The 18283-nt window shown below is 40.2% G+C and overlaps 1 protein-coding gene across 1 annotated transcript in view; it reads left to right on the top strand.

Annotated features, from left to right (window-relative positions):
- Positions 1-9083, top strand: part of NELFA (negative elongation factor complex member A) — a 15021-nt gene extending 5938 nt beyond the window's left edge. Inside the window, exons 6-11 of the mRNA XM_010000290.1 lie at positions 137-206; positions 710-798; positions 2915-3026; positions 5285-5541; positions 7127-7226; positions 8729-9083. Coding sequence (XP_009998592.1) covers positions 137-206; positions 710-798; positions 2915-3026; positions 5285-5541; positions 7127-7226; positions 8729-8913 — 813 coding nt within the window. The 3' untranslated portion in view covers positions 8914-9083. The remainder of the gene's footprint in view (positions 1-136; positions 207-709; positions 799-2914; positions 3027-5284; positions 5542-7126; positions 7227-8728) is intronic.
- The last annotated feature ends 9200 nt before the right edge of the window (positions 9084-18283 follow it).

Raw genomic sequence — 18283 nt, 5'->3', positions numbered from 1 at the left:
CCTCCCTGTGCTACAGTGAAGTTCTGATGCTGTTTTGAATCTAATATCAATATATTGATTAAAAATTAAGGATGATATTTAGAGATCAGCCACATAGCTTTAAAATGGATATCAAGTTCTCTGTCTTTCTTTTTAGCTTCTAGATATCTCTGAGCTGGATATGGTAGGTGCTGGCCGTGAAGCAAAGAGAAGAAGAAAGACAATAGGTTGGTATAAAATGCTACTTAAAAGGGCTATTAATATACATGCAAATAGGATCTAGATTTGTAGTAGCATTTTATTCTTAATTCGTTAAAACTCATCTTCAGCTAAACTTTAAAAAGGAAGGGGAAAAAACCCCACAAACAAATACTTTAATGGAGTGTTTTCACTTTTTTTTTTAACCAGTGCTCCTAATCCTATTGCCATATACTGGGTAATAGCTTGAATCAATTGCATGAAAGGATTGAACTAGCTAGTTGTGGTTTGGACAGCACATAGGTGTGTAAGTGGCTTCAGTACTGTAATTGTTTTGAGTTCTTTTGGTATGCTTTATTTCTACTGGCTGCACGGCCAAGTACATTAATTTAAAGTTATGCTGAAAAAATATATAGCACCCTACAAAATTCTGGCTTTGAGAAATGCATTTTTATCTCTTTGTTTAAAAAAGTACGTCTAAATCAATATTTAAGAAAACTTCCCTGAACTGACTTCTATTTTTATGCAATAGAAACAGAAGTTGTGGAAAAGCAAGCCAAAGAAGAAACAGTGGTAGAAAATGCTACCCCAGATTATGCTGCTGGCCTTGTCTCTACACAGGTAAAGCCAAACAAAAACTTAACCAAAAAAAGTAATGAGGAAACCACGATGTATGTTATTCTAAAACACTTAAATCTGCCTCTTAATGTAAAAATCCTTACATAATTCAAAATTCTATTATATTTTCACCAAACTGGATAAAAAATTCAAAGTCAGATGAAAGTGGGTTTTTTATAGTTGTTATATTTGAAGTTTGTGATGGAATATGGCATTTCTGTCACTGAGGCTTGTAGTCTTCTGTCAGGGATGAAAGGGATAGGAGGGAGCTCTGACCCTGGAAGTGTAGAATAAATTTTCAGGAGTTGCTGCAGGTTTCAGCAGCCTTTGAGGAGCACTTGGCATTGGCTTGTGCCCTGGAATAGAAGCAGACAAGTAAGGGAAGTAATTACAACTGTTTTGTCTTCTGGCTTGAGAAAAGAACCTATGTGGTAGTACCTTTCTGTGGTTCTTTTTTCTGTTTTAGCTTGTAATCTTTGAGAATCAATGCTTAATCCAGAAGGCAGCTTTTTCTGAGGTCCCCAAACCTGTCTGCAGCTAGGCTTAGCCAGCCCCATTACTACTGAAAAGCGTAGAAGAAAATCAACAGGGTTCATCTCAATCCAAAATACCCATGCCTTATAAAGTTGTTCTTCAATCCCATGAAGTTCAGAGGTGGCCGCTCCTCCTCTTAACAGTCTTTTTGTCTTTCTAGTCAAAATTGTTTACCATCTACTGAATAAGCTAACATACTGCTAGAGGTAGATCAACTGGGGGTTATGGGAGGAGTGTCTGTATGGAGGGGATTTTTCTGGGTTTTTTCCTATCCTTTCAGATTGTGCTCTGGAAATACTGCAATGCAGCTTCATTTTTTCTCTGGACATAACATTCTTGTAAAAACTATGTCCTCCCCCCACTTCTATGTTAAACCATTGTATTCCAGCAAGCCTTGATCTGGAATTATTTTGGACAACTGGGTTATTTAGATATTTAAAATTTTAGGGAGCTGTACCCAGTGTTAGCAAGGCTCTTGGGAGGATAGAAATAAAATCTGAAAAATCTCATTTCAATTTTGAAGTGGTTATGATTGCCTCTTTCAGATGATGTGTTGACATGTAATGCTTGCCTTTGGAGAGCACTTTATTTAAAAACCTGTGGCTTGGTTGGTGAGCCAGTCATTTTTTCATCTAGAACCTGATGGTAAGCACATGCAGCATTGGTCCCATGGTTATAGGGGTAGCAATCTATTGCACACATACCAAAAAAACCCCACAAAGGCAGATACTGTTAGGCCTCTGTCAGGAGTTAATGTTATTGCCTGTCTTGCTGTGGAATGCTAGGAGTATCTTTTGGCAAGCTCCACATTTTACAGAATGTCCATCTTTTGTATAGTAAGCCTACCTTAAATGATTGGTCTGCTAGATTTCCCCATAACTTCTTTCTACTGTCAACCCCTTATGTTTATAAGGCTGGATTGGACTGAAGTGAAGATCTTCATAGAGATACCATGCTATTGTCTTCATGCTGTGTGTGCAATGTCAAGTACAATTAAGTCCAAGATGTGGCATTTTCATAGGCTTGATCCAAGATTACTCCTGTCCAAGTTGGTATTGCAGGGGAAATAGGGTTTTATCTGTGCTTTTACTGCTGCCTTCTTCTTGCATATGTCCCTCCCAGAGGCTTTTGCCTTCTCCTGGGAAATATTTTAGTAGGCCTGTTGCCCATGGATGAACACAGGTTTCTCCTAATAGTGAAGAGCATGCTTGCTTAGGCAGAAGATTACTTATTTCTGTAGTGTAATTCTTCAGAGAGCACTATCTGCACAAATTTCATCATCTGGTCTCCATACTACTGACTGAGGAATGGGAGAAAGGAACAGCAGATTGACCCTCTTGCAAAACATTTTCTTCAATAGTACTTTTTCATGGCTCATACTGTGCCTTTGGAAGCAACTTTGATCTGAATTAGGGGAAATAAAAGCTGCTTTTTCTCTGCTAGGGTAATTTTAACATCTGAAATTTGTATAGAGAGGTAGGGCTGAAAGTGCAAACTTGCCCTTACAAAGGAGTCCATAATTAAGTTCCCAAAAGGAACATTGAGGCAGAAACAGTGCATGAATATATTATTTTGTGTTTTACAGAAACTTGGCTCATTGAACAATGAGCCTGCACTACCTTCCACGAGTTACTTACCTGCTACCCCCAGTGTGGTGCCATCTTCCTCATATATCCCAAGCTCTGAAACACAGCCAGGTAAAAGACACTTCTTTGCTTTTGGGAATTAATACTCCAACTGTCTATAGTTTTACAGTCTTACCTCTTCTTTACAAACCCAATGTCTCTCAACTCTAGTGAAACTTAACCTTAGCAGTGACAAAATCCATTGCGGGAACCCAGCCTTTGGGTTCTGGGTAACCAGACATGAAAATGCTTTTTGTTCTCATGTCTTTAAATGACTGCTAGTTAAGCAAGTAAAGCAATTTACTGGGTTTTGTTGTGGTTTTTTTTTATTACTCCATAATAGAAAATCCAGTATTTTTTTTAATCCCTAAAGAGTCACCAGTAATACGCAGAAGTCTAGAGTATGTACACCATCTAGATGTGTGCACTTACACAACAGTTGTTTTTAAGAGTTGGGGAAGTTTCTAGAGCCAAGTACATACTAGCTTTCATGTAGGCTTGGATAAAGCCATCCCTTTTCCTTTTGCCTTTTTATAACAGCCTGGTAGATAATACCTGAGCTCCTGTGTAGCTTAAAAAAATGCTGTTATTTTAAATTCTAGAAAATTTCCCATATTAAAAAAAAAAAAGCATTTGTACAAATCCTTTGTTTCTACATCCTTTATTTTAATACACTTGCTTCTACTTTTCTTTCCCTGCTGTTTGTAAAGTCTTAAAGGAATGTATCAGTGCACCCTAACAGATGTGCATGATTGGAATTCATTACCAGACCTTGCAGTTAGCAGAGAACCAATGTTTCAGTTTAATGCATTATTTTTACTCTTGCTTGTTGCAGTTTGGTGCTGTAATGTTTTTCTTTGTGTGAGTTGTGGCATGTTGGTTGCTGTTGAAAAATTCATATGCAAAACTTGATTACCTCACTTGGCCCTGGAACAGTTCAGAATTTCCCTGAAGGTCCATGCAAATTTTTCTCTGGCAAAAATTGGCATTTCCAGAAGGAATGGAGCCAAGAGTACATCAGTGTTGTCAGCAGCTAGTGTTATTTTCCAGAGCTTTAGCATTGTATTCAACAGCAGGAAAAGCCCAGTTTAAAATTCTCTGTTGTCATTGTTCTCTGTTTTTTCTAACCTATCCCATTACTTTGGAAGGAAAACATACCTAGATTTTCTTATGGATGAGGAATATCAAACTGTTTCCTTCATGTCAGATGCACACAAACGATTCACAAATTTGGTCTCATATATAAGTGTGCACAGTTAAGACATGTCACATTATGCAAGTCAGTTACTCTGACATGAGAGGAAGCCAGTAATAAATCTTAAGAGATTTGTTCAAAATTAAGGGGTAACTAATAGTTACAACTGTTTGTCCTCTCAAGTGTTCACTGTCCTGCTCCACATCGTGCTGGATAACATCCATATCACTGAAACCAGTGCTATGTCTGTGCCTATGTGGAGAGTGGTAGACCTCTCATTCTCTAAAATCTGATCTGAAAGGCATTGGTGTATCTCTCATCTGTATTTGCCTTTTAGTCTACTGTGGAAACAATGTGAATTAAACCTCCTGAGATGGGTGAAAGGTGCTTAGGCAGCTGTGTGTAAGAGCTGCCAAAGAATGTAAATGGCTAGAGTGTGCACTGGGTAATTACTGTTTGCTGAGCAGATGGTAAGTTATGAAATCACGGCAACTTGATCATGTATGTAACCTCCACCTGCAGCCGAGGTTGGAATAGTAACTCCCTTAAGTGCAGGTAGCAGATCAACTTGGAGAAATAACAGAGTTAGCACTTGTCAGTACTGTGGACTTCTAGCTCTTAGTGTTTAAATGAAAATTATTAGTAAAGACTACGTTTAATTCTGTCATCTGTGTATTTTCAGTATTTGTTACTGGCTGAGACTTAATTAGTTTCCTTTGGAAGCTGCTGCTATGTTAGGTAAAAATTGATGTAATATTTGTATGGTTTTGGCTTCTATGTAACAGTACAGTAATGATCCTGGTAGGGTCAGAGTACAGTTACAACAATATAAGCTAAAAAGTAAATAAAGTGGTTTCATTTTTATAAATAAAACATCCATTAAGTACAAATTTTTATGCTGGATACAGTGTAATCTGTATTGGGCAGCTAGTCACTCAGTTGAACATAGCTAAGGCTAATTGAGTGGAAAGAGCATTAGCTTTTCATTTTTTTCATATAGATAAGAGAGAGCATATTGAATCATGGTGCTAACATGGAATAAACAGAATTTTTACTTTTATTCAAAGGCCACTGGTGATGCTAGTTCCTGTTTGTGGATGTTAATGTTTTTAATTATCCTGATTGGTTTTTGCAGCTGGTTCTGCACGAGAGGCCTTGCAGACTAACAGACAGACTGAAGAGCCTGCAGCTCCAAATGCCACCACAACTCTTCCTGCACAATTCAAACAAAGAACACCCATGTACAACAGTAACTCTAATCCACCTGCAGCTACACCTACCTCACCCCTAACACCTACCACACCTCCTGCCATTTCCCCTGCAGCACAAGCACCACAAGTGGCCCCCCAAACTCAGCAACAGCCACCACCCAAAAAAAGCCTATCTCTCACAGTAAGTAAAACCAGGTTCTTTTTTACTGCAGCTTTTGATGTGTATTAGAAAATGCACATTTTCATGGTTGATCTTGTTTAGTATGTTGGCAATTTCTAACCTTTGAAGTATGGCTTAGTGCTGGACTTGGTAGATAGGGTTAATGGTTGGACTTGATTTTAAAGGTCTATTCCAAACCTAAGTTATTCTATAATTCTCTGAGGCTCCTTTTTTTCTACTGTGTGTGGTTCTGGAGCCCTCAACAGGAAGGAAGTGTAGCTCCTGGAGAAAGTCCAGAGAAGGGTCACAAAGATGATGAGAGAGCTGGGGCACCTCTCCTACAAAGACAGGTTAAGAGAGTCAAGGCTGTTGAGCCTGGAGAAGAGAAGGCTCTGAGAAGACCTTACAGCCCCTCCAGTGTCTGAAGGGGCTACAGGAAAGCTGGGGAGGGACTTTTTACAAGGGCTTGTAGAGAGAGGACAAGGGGCAATGGATTAAAACTGGAAGAGGGGAGATTTAGGTTAGACAGTAGGGGGTAATTTTTTTGTGCGAGTGTGGTGAGACACTGGAAAAGGTTGCCCAGAGAAGTTATGGAAGCCCCGTCTCTGGAAGTGTTCAAGGGCAGGTTGGATGGGGCTCTGAGCAACCTGATCTAGTGGGAGGTGTCCCTGCCCACACAGAGAGGTTGGAACTAGATGACCTTTAGGGTCCCTTCCAACTCAAACCATTCTGTGATTCTATGATAATGAAAATACTTTGTGGCTTGTGGGCATTGCTTTCTTAAAAATGTCAATCACAATATTTTTAGTTGAGCAGTGTTAATGTTACAGTAAGATGTCTATATTTACTGCTATTTATTGTGGAAAAGAATGTGTTACTCTTCACAAAGAATTTTGCTGCTAAAAAATTAACCTGCTAAGAAGGATCTTGTGATTGCCCTGGCAGGAGAAAATAAATTAAAGCGAAAGCCTTTTTTTCTTTATCCCCTCACTCCCATCCCTCACTCCCCCCATTATGTATCTTTTAAAACCTTGAAGTGGGGAGGAAAGTAAACTCAACAGCAATTACTTATGTCCTGAAGCTTCTTATTGCTGGTATATTGGTATATATTATACCCATGCTTGAAGTTAAGCAGGTTACTAATTCAAGGTGCAGCTAATTTGAAGACTTTGCTAAGCATATCTGTTAGCCTTGCTTGACAGATCTGAACGTTTAAGAAGCTGGATGACTTTCTGAGTACACCAACTTCATTTATTAAAGAAAAAACTCCTGTGACACTATTGCAAGGTGATGTTTGGACTGTAGAGGAAGCATTGAGTTTTTTCTGCTTTTTTCCTAATGTCATAAAGAGCATAAAATTGGAAATGTAAACATTAAAGTCTCCTAGCACGTATTGCTGTAACTATTTAAGGTGGGGTTTTTCCTTTCAGAATTCAGTTGTCACTTTTGTGTTAGGTGTAGGCATTAGAGAAGGAAAGCCTTGAGGTTAAGGCTTGGTAGGTCTACCAAGTTCCACGCTCCCCTTATGCTTGTGTGTATGTATTAATATGATATCTACTGGCAGTGTTTTCTCCACTGGAATTCATATTCGTTGTATCTGTTGCAGAGGGAGCAAATGTATGCTGCACAGGAAATGTTCAAGACTGCAAACAAAGTTACAAGGCCAGAAAAGGCTCTTATACTTGGATTCATGGCAGGATCCAGAGGCATGTATTGAAACCAACTTATCTTGCTTTTGAATACCCAAATCTGAAATACAGCTTAACATTTCTAAATGTGCATGTGTGAGTGCAAGACTCTTCTTGCTTCAGCTTTACTCCTAATGTACTGGGCTCTGCTTTACTCTGGACTGTGTGTAGTTTTACGGATTACAGTTCTAACTACCTGGAAAGTCTTCAGAGTCTATTTCCAATAAGTCCGTCTGTCAGAGTAGCAACTGAACACATGTAATATCGTGGCTGAGGGGTTGAGGAAAAACAAGGCAGCCAGCCAGAATAGTGATCAGAAGGGTTAGGTCCTAGTAGTCTGGGATACCAATGAAAATCAGTTCTTTCGTGGCAAGTTGTATGCTTAGCATTAGAATTCCTTAGCATTAGAAATGTAGCAACTGTTGTCTGGGAGACTTCAGGAAACCACAGGTACTGTGAAACAGGGAGAAAAGCTGCCTCATAGCTAGTTCCTGTATATTGGCTGGGATAGACCAAGGCTGTTTTACTCAGGAGATTATCAGATGTAAGATGAGAAAGAGCTTAAGAGTCCTTAAGTGAACTCATCATCTGCACTAGCACTGGTTTCTGATTTACTATTTGAGGGCTCATATCACTGGAGTGTTGCAGCCTAATTGTGGCTCACACACTGGATTAATGCAGTATGTTATTGAAGATGACCAGGACACAGTTATTGTGATGATCCCTAGGCTTAAAGAAAGTTATGTGTATCTCGCATTAGTGGTGGTGGTCTTAGTACTAGATGATTCTTCAAATGGCAGCAAGAGGATGTACTTCATTATCTACATGGGTATTTTTTTGTAATGCAAGGTAAAATGTTATGTTGTGTGTATTGCTATGTGTATTCACATAGGCATATATAGATAAGTATATAATGATATTAATTCCTTCAGTAAAAATGTCAGTACCTTCTGAAGGTTGGGTAAATAACTGCCAACTATGATATTCTTGAGCTTCCTGAGTGTAAGTTCCATACCTTGAAATGCAACATCCAGTATTTCTGCTGGAGTGGAACTCTGTCTTGGATGAGTGATTTCAGTAGAGCTGTTTGGGCTTCCAGAGCAGCTGAACACTGTTGAGGCTTTTAACTACAAAATGAGTACCAAACAAAGTAATTCTGGTAGTTCAGGTTTACCAGCTCCCATTTAAATATAAGCTTCTCTTACGGTTTTTGAGGCAGACAGAAATTACGGTAGCATGCTTTAATCCCTCTGTTGTTGTTCTTCCAGTTACTTTAGCCTTGGTTTTCATCTTTTGGGGTCTGGTTTTGTTATGATGAAAACTCAGTCTGTGATGTGTGGAGGAAGATCTCTGTGACTGTGTGCGTTGGTGACATTACTTGGTCAGTTCTGGGTTTGGGGTTTGTTTATTGGGTTTCAAGTATTTTTTTTTCAGTATAGGGTTTAAAATCTCTAAGTGTTCTTTTCCTTTTCTAATAGACTACTGAAATGTATGATTTGTTCCTTTTCTTGTTTTCACAGAGAATCCATGCCAAGAGCAAGGTGACATCATCCAAATTAAACTTAGCGAGCATACAGAAGATTTACCAAAGGCAGATGGCACTGGCAGCACCACTATGTTGGTTGATACAGTCTTTGAAATGAACTATGCTACTGGTGAATGGACCAGATTCAAGAAGTACAAACCTATAACTAATGTTTCCTAAGAGATGCAGCAACAGCAGACTGGACCAAATCAAGCTTAGAGTCAACCAGCTCATAGAGTATGACAACTGTACAAAACTGCATTCATGTAAACATTTCTTATGGCCCTCCAGAGCAGAAGTTGTGGCTCTTCAACCTAACTGGGCACAGTGAACGCAGAAGACAGTGTCAAACTTTTTCTTTCTTTCTTCTTTTTTTTTTTTTTTTTCTTTTTTCTTCAATCTTGGGAGAGGGAAAGGTGATCTTAGGGTAGAAAGTTGTTGATGTGGTTTTGTTTTCCTGCAATTCAAGATGCTGGAAAAGGAGATCAAACTGAAAGTTTAGAGATGGGAGCAGTTTACTTCTGAGTACCAGAAGGGAAAACTACTGCACAGTCATTCACGGTTTACCATTAAACAAGGGCACAGGTCTCTATTGTAAAAATGTTTTCTTTGGCTACATGAGTTCTATTGTAAAAGTGGACATTTAAAGCACTACTGGTCAGTGCTTAATTATTTTGTAATTCAGCTGCAGTCTAATTAAATACTGCAGGTGGTAGCTGCCCAGTGTCTAATGGTACCTACTGTATGTTTAGCTTATTTATGCTTGGGTCATAGGATGGGATTGAGCAGATTTGTTAACTTGCTATATTGTCAGTGTCCATGCCCAGCATGAGTTAATCTATATTTGGCATTATTTGATATAAAGAGAAACTGAGTATTTTAACTTTATGAAGAAAAAAACCAACAAAATTAAGAAAAAAGAAAACTAGTGGTGGTGGGTCACTGCCTGGAAGTGATAGCTCTTTACCATGTAAGTCTTAGGGTAAGTGTTGAGCTATGGCTCTTGCACAGCAAACCCCTTGAACAGAATAAATTATCTGGGAGGAAGTGATGCTGTTACATCTCAAGATCAGTTGCAGCTTAACTTAAAAATGGGCATAGAAATGGTGGAATGACACATCCTGAATAGAGATGGTTGGGGAGATCTGTTGTCTGGAGGCAGTGTTAATTTACATTTGGTTGAGCAGTCATAAGGTACTTGATGGCCAAGCCCTGATCCAAACTGTTTTGAATGACTGTAGCTGTGGTTCTTACCAGTGTAGTGTTATCAGTATAATCACTAATGTGGCCACAATTATACTGGCATATAAATGTGCCTTGTACTTGTCCCCTTCTAGCAGAAGCATATTTTTATCTTTATAACTGTGTTCACACTGCTGGTATGATCTAGCTTTAATTGTACAAATAAAGTTGAGAGGGCTTATGGCCATAGTTCAGGATTCATCCTTTGGAGAAGTGGCTTCATCATTTGAAGGAGACTTGGGTTAAACGTCTGTTTTTTGCCAGTGCTTGTATGTGGAGCTGTGCTTGGTTGGGAATGGTGCTTAGAAGGAAGAAGTACAAAGATGAGTAGCACAGTGGTGGCTTGGTGCTGAGGAGGTACCTTGGGCTGACTAGAGGTTCATGTTAAAGTGGAACTCTTAGGACAAAATGAGGCTATTTTTTTCTGAAAAGGAAGCAGACCAAATCCCATACATAAACTTCTATATTAACAAAGATGCTTAGATGACTGATTAGAGTCTTCTTGTGTTGGGGAATTTTTATTGCATTTTATTTTTAGTTTTTCAAACAAATTACCCAACAGAGCGGGACAATTAAAAATAATAAAGAAAATCTGTGTTCTCTACAGTGTTTTAAGACGTGACCAAAAGTCTAGATTACTTGATTTTTATTTAAGCAAATATACAGAATGTTCTAGCTCCTGTAGGGGGCAAGTTACTTGGTCGTTCCTGCTACCATTGCAGAGTTGTGCATGTGAGTTACTGGTGTAACTGTCACACTGGGGACGCTCCTCCAGATAATTACTCCATTTCAGAAGCAGTGTAGATTGTGATTCTGATTGCGAATTTTCTTTAAACACCTAGAAACCAGCCTGACAAGTGAGGAGGAGTAGTGGGTTTTAGTGTTTAGAATGAGTTCAGTAGAAATGCATCTTCATGGTTATAACTTACTTGGTTATAGTATGTTACACAGTAAGGGCTAACAATAGAGTATGAAAGTATTCATCTTTTAAAAGAAAGTTTGAAAGAAAAGTGACATTCCTTTTCTTGTCTGTATTCAGATTTTAAAATTTTTTTAAAGTTTTCTTGCGATGACCAGTTTTCTGTAAACACATATAATACTTCTGTCTTAACTGTTCCTGCTGGCTAGATAAGCTGCAAGTACCAAATACAGTTTTTAAGAAAGAACTTTTAGAAAATTGACTGACTTGAAGGGCAGATACTGCCATTGTAAATTGTTGATGCAAGACTCTGAAAATCAGTAGTGATCAGAAGCTGCTGCATGACGGCTCTTTTGGCTTACTTGAGGTTGATGGGAGTCCCTCACTAAACTGTCTTAGTCTGCAGAAGCCTGCATTTCAGACCTGTGTGGTCAGAATGGAGGCAGCTGTCCCTCTCCTTTTCAAGCTCCTTCTTGAGTGCAGTGGAGTTACTTGAGTGCAGTAGTGTGTAGGAAGCTTAACCATGCTGCTACCTATTTGTATTTGCTGCATAAAAAAGGTGGTCTCCAAGCCTGTTTGTCTAAAGTCAGTTGTATGCAATAAATTGAAATTTTAAATAGAAGCATAGTATATTTTTAATTCAGTTAAGTCATTAGGGTGAGACAATGTAACACTGCAAAAATAATTTATTTTTAAAGTGATTTTATGACCCCCAATACTAGAGCATTACTTCAACTTGATGAATCCAGAAAGTTGTTGTGTTTTGTTTCTTTTAACTGCCTAAAGAAAGGGAAACTTTTGCAACGCTGTTAAAATGATACAGTACTGATATAGCATGAAGTACAACTACATGGAGTTCTTTGGTTAAGAGAATGAGATCATGGAACCAGTGACCTGAAAGTAGGGATAATGCCAGACAATTCAGAAAGGGCAGCATCAGCATTTAAATTCCAAAATAATGGAATTATTAGATACAGGACAAAATTTGGCCCTGGAACTTAATATTTTTTTGTCTTGAATATTCAGTCACTTGGATGTTAGCTAGATTTCATTCAGTGGGGCTCAGTGTGTGCTGTAAGATTTAACAAAAACACTTATTGACTCTAGAATACCTTGCAGATGTACTGACAAGTTGACCAGAGTAGTAGTTTAGAGTTTTCTTAAAGCTTTGTTTGTGTCCTTTCTTCCTTCCATTTTAGGAAATAGCAAGCCCAAACTTCCCAAGTGCACTACTGCTCCTCAGCAAGGAAGGATGTCCCAGCTTCTCTTGCCCTTGCATCTGTCTGTGCAACCTAGGCATGATATGAATTGGCTTCTTTGATCTTGGGAGGGTGGAATAACTGGAGAAAGAAGCAATGAAAGTGGTTTGTGTTTTTCCTTGTCCTGTGCAAACTTTTTGTTCTTAGAGAAAAAAGAGCACAGGCATGCATGTGCAAGCTTCTTTAATGACTTGTCCTACAGCAAAGTGCTGGGTTTCTTTAGGCTCCATTTTCTTTAATGAATGCCATGAGGGACCAGAAAGAGTAAAATGAGTATAATAAAGGTGAGCCCAAGGAGGATGCTGAGCAGGAGTTCTGGTCATAGATTCCATCTCACTTACTGACAGAACATTTGTTTTTTTTCTACTCTAGTGTTCTGTAGTTATCTCCGTACAAGAGTCTAGGCTTAGTATGGTTAACACTAGTATTGGGCCAGTATTTTGTGGGTTAACTTGATTTTCTCTGGTAGCTTTGCCATTTACTATTTCGGTTAAATATGACAGGATATGGTGCAATGAGGAGCAGCCTTTGGTAGTGGCTTGATCTCTCTGTGTGAAATTGGTCACTTCCCTCACTAAGTTGTCAAAGTGCAGACCACTTATCTAGGTGAAAGAAGTTTGAGACTTTGACTTTGTACAGTTCAAGAGTGAATCACATTTTCATAGTAAGATCTGACTGAAAAAAAAAAGACTAAAAAATGTTAAGCCAGAGCCCTCTGGGAATCTGGTGCCTTTAACAAGAACTGTCATTTTGTAAAATGTTACATCTATAGCATAGCCCTTATGTTTTCTATTGTTGTTTTTTTTGTACAGTTGTAAATTCAAATTATTCTGTCTTTGGGTACGTATTTTCAGTGTAATACAGTATGTATAATAAAGATTTAGATTTTTCTAAGGAAATGGACTGATAGTATTTTCAATAATCAATTCCATATTGTACTACAGTTGAATTGGTGATGAGCACCACTAGCTTAAGACCAAACAGCCAAATTGCATGGTAACGTGTATCCATTTTAGGTTTATGTCACATTACTTCTGTAGGTGCATTTCAAAGTTGATATATGTTGGTTTTGCTGGTTTTGTGAGTAGAAGGTGGTACCAAAATACCTACTTCTGCTTTCTGGGTGGATTTGCTGAAAACCAAGCAACCTTGGGTGATGTGTCCCCACAATGTGTGGATGTGCATTTACTGAAGAACTTGAGCCACAGCGTAGACCTGATGATACAAGGAAGGTATTCCATGCATGGCTTCTGTGGATGGCCCACATGGTACGTATGAAAGTGTGGAATAAATACTGGTTTTAGTGCCTTCTTTAGCAGAATGACAGTGATGTTGGCTTCTCTCAATTTTAGAGTGTTGTGGAAGATGGGTGTGGTTTTGCTTGGAGTTAGTTTTGGTTTTATATTTTTTTCAGAAACTGTTGTCATGCTCAGAGGGACTGTTTCTGTGGTGTAACTTATCTTGTGATAAACATGAAGCCTTATCTTACAATGTTGAATTACATGGATGTGTGTGATGGGCCTCATTCAAATTTTTGTTATGTACAGCTGTGTGACATGGCTCTGTTACACTTGCCTGTGCTGGTGCAGTGCCAGACATAGTCTGAGGTTTTTCTGTTCTGTGTCAGATCTGCTATCAAATAGCTGGGAAGGAAATTTGGTTCTGGGTCAACTGCTCTGGTAGAAGGGTAGAATATAGCTCTTCTGAAAAATATTTCAGTCTGGAAAACATTTCAGTCTTTCTTCTGCAAAGACCTTGGTGATTAAAAGCTGTCCTATTGAGTTATAAACTGCTTCTGTTTTCTGTGTCCTCTACAATACAGTGCCTGTGAAATCCTCTTCCTGAAATATTTTGGATTACTGTCTTGCAGACCATCCACTACCCTTTCAGCATTCCTAAAGTTTGAGACCAGGGGAGCTAATAGTTGGAGTTATAGACATGCTAGGTGATATCTGAACCACTAAGGTAAGAAGTGCTGGCAAAGCAGTTCTCCATGCCTTTCTTGTTGATGGCTGAAAGCCATCAAAAGTTAATGTATATGGGTATAAAATGTAAGAATATTGAATATATAAGAATGAATCTATGTATATGAACAGTGCCTTGAGGAAAATGCAAGATGTCTTACCTTGAGATTCTTTGAGCTATGTATTGACAAATGTATCTCTTCTTCTACAGAGGGGTTGCTTTGGATCAGGGTTTCAATCCAGTAGAGCTGGAGCACTATAAGAAGCCCCAGTCACAGAATCATTCTGGTTGAAAAAGACCTTTAAGATTGTCAAGTCCAACCATTAACCTAACTCTACCAAGTCTAGTGCTAAACCATGTCTCCAGGCACCACACCTAGGTATCTTTTAAACACCTCTGGGGATGGTGATTCAACCACTTCCCTGGGCAGTCTGTTCCAATGTTTAATGACCCTTTCAATGAAAAAGGCTCCTCTGATATCTACTCTAAACCTCCCCTGGCACAAATTGAGGACATTGTCGCATGTCCTGTTTCTCATTACCTGGGAGAGGAGACTGTCCCCCCCTCCCCCTTTCAGCTATTTGAGAGTGAGAAGGTCTCCCTTCAGCCTCCTTTTCCCCAGGCTAAACAACCCAATGTCCCTCAAACACTTTTCAAAAGATTTGTTCTCAGACCAGCTTTGTTGCCCTTGTCTGGATTCACTCCTGTGCCTCAATGTCCTTCTTGTAGTGGGGGACCTAAAACTGGACACAGTACTTGAGGTGCAGCCTCACCAGTGCTAAGTACAGGGGAACAGTAACATTCCCACCCTTTCATATGATTAACTGCAGCTGATTCTAAAGAGCTGCATTTCAGACAACCACACAAACTCCGTTGTATGTAATGAAATCACGCTTTGCTTCTGTGTATTCTGCTCTAGGGCAGCTGACCAGTTTGTATCATTTTTTTGGTTTTGCTTAGAGCACTAGGTAGGTAGCACTGCCTGCTCCCCAGACACACTGGTCCATTTTGGAGTTCTTCACATTTTAAGACCCTCTTTTTTGACTGATAGGGACTAATTAAGAATTAAAAGTTGAGTGCTGCTTGTGAGGAAAAACTTCTGGACCCAGTACAGATGTTATAATGCCTTTGGTTGGATAAACCATCAGATCTCTGCTGCAGTACTACACGTTTCCTTTGGCTATCTCTGCACATTATTATTTTACTGCTTTTATTTTACAACTTTTTTTTTATTACTCCTTCTAAATCCAAGTCCAGAACAATTTTTTTAAAAGAAAAGTTTGGAGTTAACTTGTTTCAAAGTGACTGTAATAACTCGTTTTTAATGATTCAGTTTCTTCAGCTCCCTTTTGTAGGTTTTGTTATTCTGTTTACACCACACCGATGGTAGAGATTTCTGCTGGTCCAGTTTGAGAAGAGCAACACTACCTTTAATTAAACCGGATTTAGACTTGATTGAAATGGTGATATGTACTCCGTCCCCAAAGCTGTGGTGCCATCGTGTGGTCATTTGTTCAGGTACAGGTTTTCATGTCTGTCCAGAGCACGGAATGTCTGTGTTCCTTCAGGAGTGCTGACAGCTTTGATTTGCTTTTTTCTTTCTGGCATATGTAGAAATGTCTTGGCCTTCCTCTTGGGCACAAAGCTGGTGTCAGTGTCATTCAGGAGCAGCACAGTATGGCAGAACTTCTTACCTGAAATGAAGGCATCTCCTGGTGGCCTCTTCCTACTCACTGCATTCAAGATCTACCTTAGAGCTGTTGAGGAGTTTAGTCATAATTCTCTAGCAAAGATGGTCCTGACTGGGTTGGTCATACACTGGCTGTGCTCATAATGTTTTTTCAGGTAAGCTACAGAAGAGCCTTCAGAGGAAAAGGTGAATTTACTTTTCTCACTTGGGAATGCTGACTGGCTGCTCAACCTATGTTCCTACAGTCTTGGCTCCCGTGCTGCTTTATGAGAGTTAATTTATATACCAGGGACTAGGAAATTCCTTGCATCTGAAAGGGTGTTCTTAATTCCCAGCAGCTTCCCAACCCAAGCTCACAGGGTAGTGTATCCCATGGGTGTCAGTAATGCTTCAGTGCTTTTTTTGTCTGTGAAGGAGGAAGTGGCTCCTCTTTATGCAGCCAGGTTTTGGTGTGTGTTGCAAGCTCCTTTGCTTGAAGAAAAGTTGTTTTCCATTAAAAACACCTGTGTAGAAGCCAGCCTGCAGTCTGTCTGTCTTGCTCTTTCCCAGGCAAAGTGCAGCCCAGCAATAGGGTGCAAATCAAGAACACGCTGCCAAAGGACCCTAGTTTGTCAGATAGCTGGATGCAGTGCACCAAAGAGCATATTTTCCCTCAGCATAGTGGGAACCAAGATAGTTTTACAGTAGCTTGCTCAGGCTGGAGCAAGACAGGTCATTTGGCACTGCAGGAAATCTCTGTTAAGCCTGGGACCTCAGCAGTGACAGTGGAGTGGTGGATAATCAGGGGACTGGCGTAAGATACAAGAATAAAGTGATCTTTCTGCTCTCGTCTGCTGGCAGTTAATAGGGACTTTGTGACCTTAGAGGTTCACCCTGTGGCTGTTATCATTTTCAGGGTGATGGATATGTCCATCCACTCTCAGCATTCCTCTCATTTTCACCATCCTCACTATAGGTGGGACCTCACCAGGGAGTTTTCACCCCCACAGCACTTGCTATCATATCCCAGTTAATAAAAGCTGAGGTCGTGGCAGCTCATGCTGCTCATGTTTGCACTTCACACTGGACACTGCAGTGAGGGCTGGTGTTTGAGATACCCTCTTTGCTTGGGGTTTTTAATTAAGTAAGTAGCTCTCCTTGTAAATGGCCAGGTCACTTGGTTGTCTAACACCTGGCAGACTTGCAGCCAGTTGATGCACAGTCACGTGCTGGTCCTCAGGTTTTTAATGCCTGGATAGCTCAGAAATCCAAGTCTGCCCTCAGCAGCTGAAATATCTAATGGCAGTTCCTGTACTTGCCCAGCTGTGATGGAGATGTGGTTCTAGGCAGCCTTGAAAAACAGCTGCCCTTTCCAGGCTAGGCAATATGTGAAAGTTGGTAACTAACCATGTTCTTGGCAGAAACATCACTGCTGCTGCCTCTGCCCTGTAAGGAGCCAGACAAGTTTTGAGAAAGCCCCAAGGCAAGGGGCAATGTCTGGTTTATTTGGGAACACTAGGTTCACCACCCATGGAAGAAGACCCAAACTGACAGGAAAAGAGCCCTGTGCCATTCTAGGACATAGCTTTTGATCAATTATGACACTGTGAACCAACTAGCAAAAGCATTTAATCTCAACAGAGACGTCCTGGGGCAGGTCAGGAGTTTGTAAATTAACGTATTTGTACTTCTCTGACCTGAAATGGCATCAGACTTTTCCTGTTGGAAGAGTATTTCCAACTTGCCCTGTTGCTAAAACAACTGAGAGGAAAGCATTCTGCCTTGCTGCTCAGCTGTGCTTTGGTTGCCCCCCCAAGAAGATGGCTTTGAGGACATGAAAAGGGATTTAAGATGCAATTTCTCTCTCTTCCATGCATCAGGCTGAGACTCACAAGAGATTGAATTGTCCCAGTGGTGAGTGTCAGCATCCAGTTCTCACATGCTTTTCCAGTCTGTGTGAGGGGGGAGTCTGTGCTGCAGCTGCTGTGGAAATGGGCAGCTTGCTTTTGGGGCTTTGGGAAATGGGGAAGACCCACAAATAAGGGATGCAGCGTGGTCTAGATGGGACTGATCTGCTATAAGTGCCTCTAAGGGAATAAATCTCACCGGATAGTTGCTGGCAGTGTTTTATCAGTGCACAGGGCTGCTCCATCCTACAGTGATGCTTATGCAGAAGTTGTCCAGCACTGGAAGCCCTCAGCTCACTGGCTGGGCTGCTGAATGGGTGGTCCCACACAGGTCTTGATGGACCAGCTTGTTGTGTTATTTACACAGACTGAGATCAGGCATCCTGTGCAGAGACTTGTAGAGCTTATAAAGCCAAGGTGAGAAAGGAAGGACAGACCTTCATTGCTGCTTTGCCCTGTGCAGTTGAGCAGCATTTCTGCAAGGGGCTGCTCGTGCAAAGCTGCTGGGCCTGGGGCTGTGTCCTTAAGTCTGATACTTCGCTTGCTAGCAGTGAGTTATTCAGGTTAAGGTTATATTTGACAGTGGAAA

This window comes from Chaetura pelagica, unplaced genomic scaffold (genome assembly GCF_000747805.2).
Source record: "Chaetura pelagica isolate M959 unplaced genomic scaffold, ChaPel_1.0 scaffold116, whole genome shotgun sequence".
Lineage (NCBI taxonomy): Eukaryota > Metazoa > Chordata > Aves > Apodiformes > Apodidae > Chaetura > Chaetura pelagica.
The sequence above is the reverse complement of the archived record's forward strand: the minus strand, read 5'-3'. Positions and strand labels throughout refer to the sequence as shown.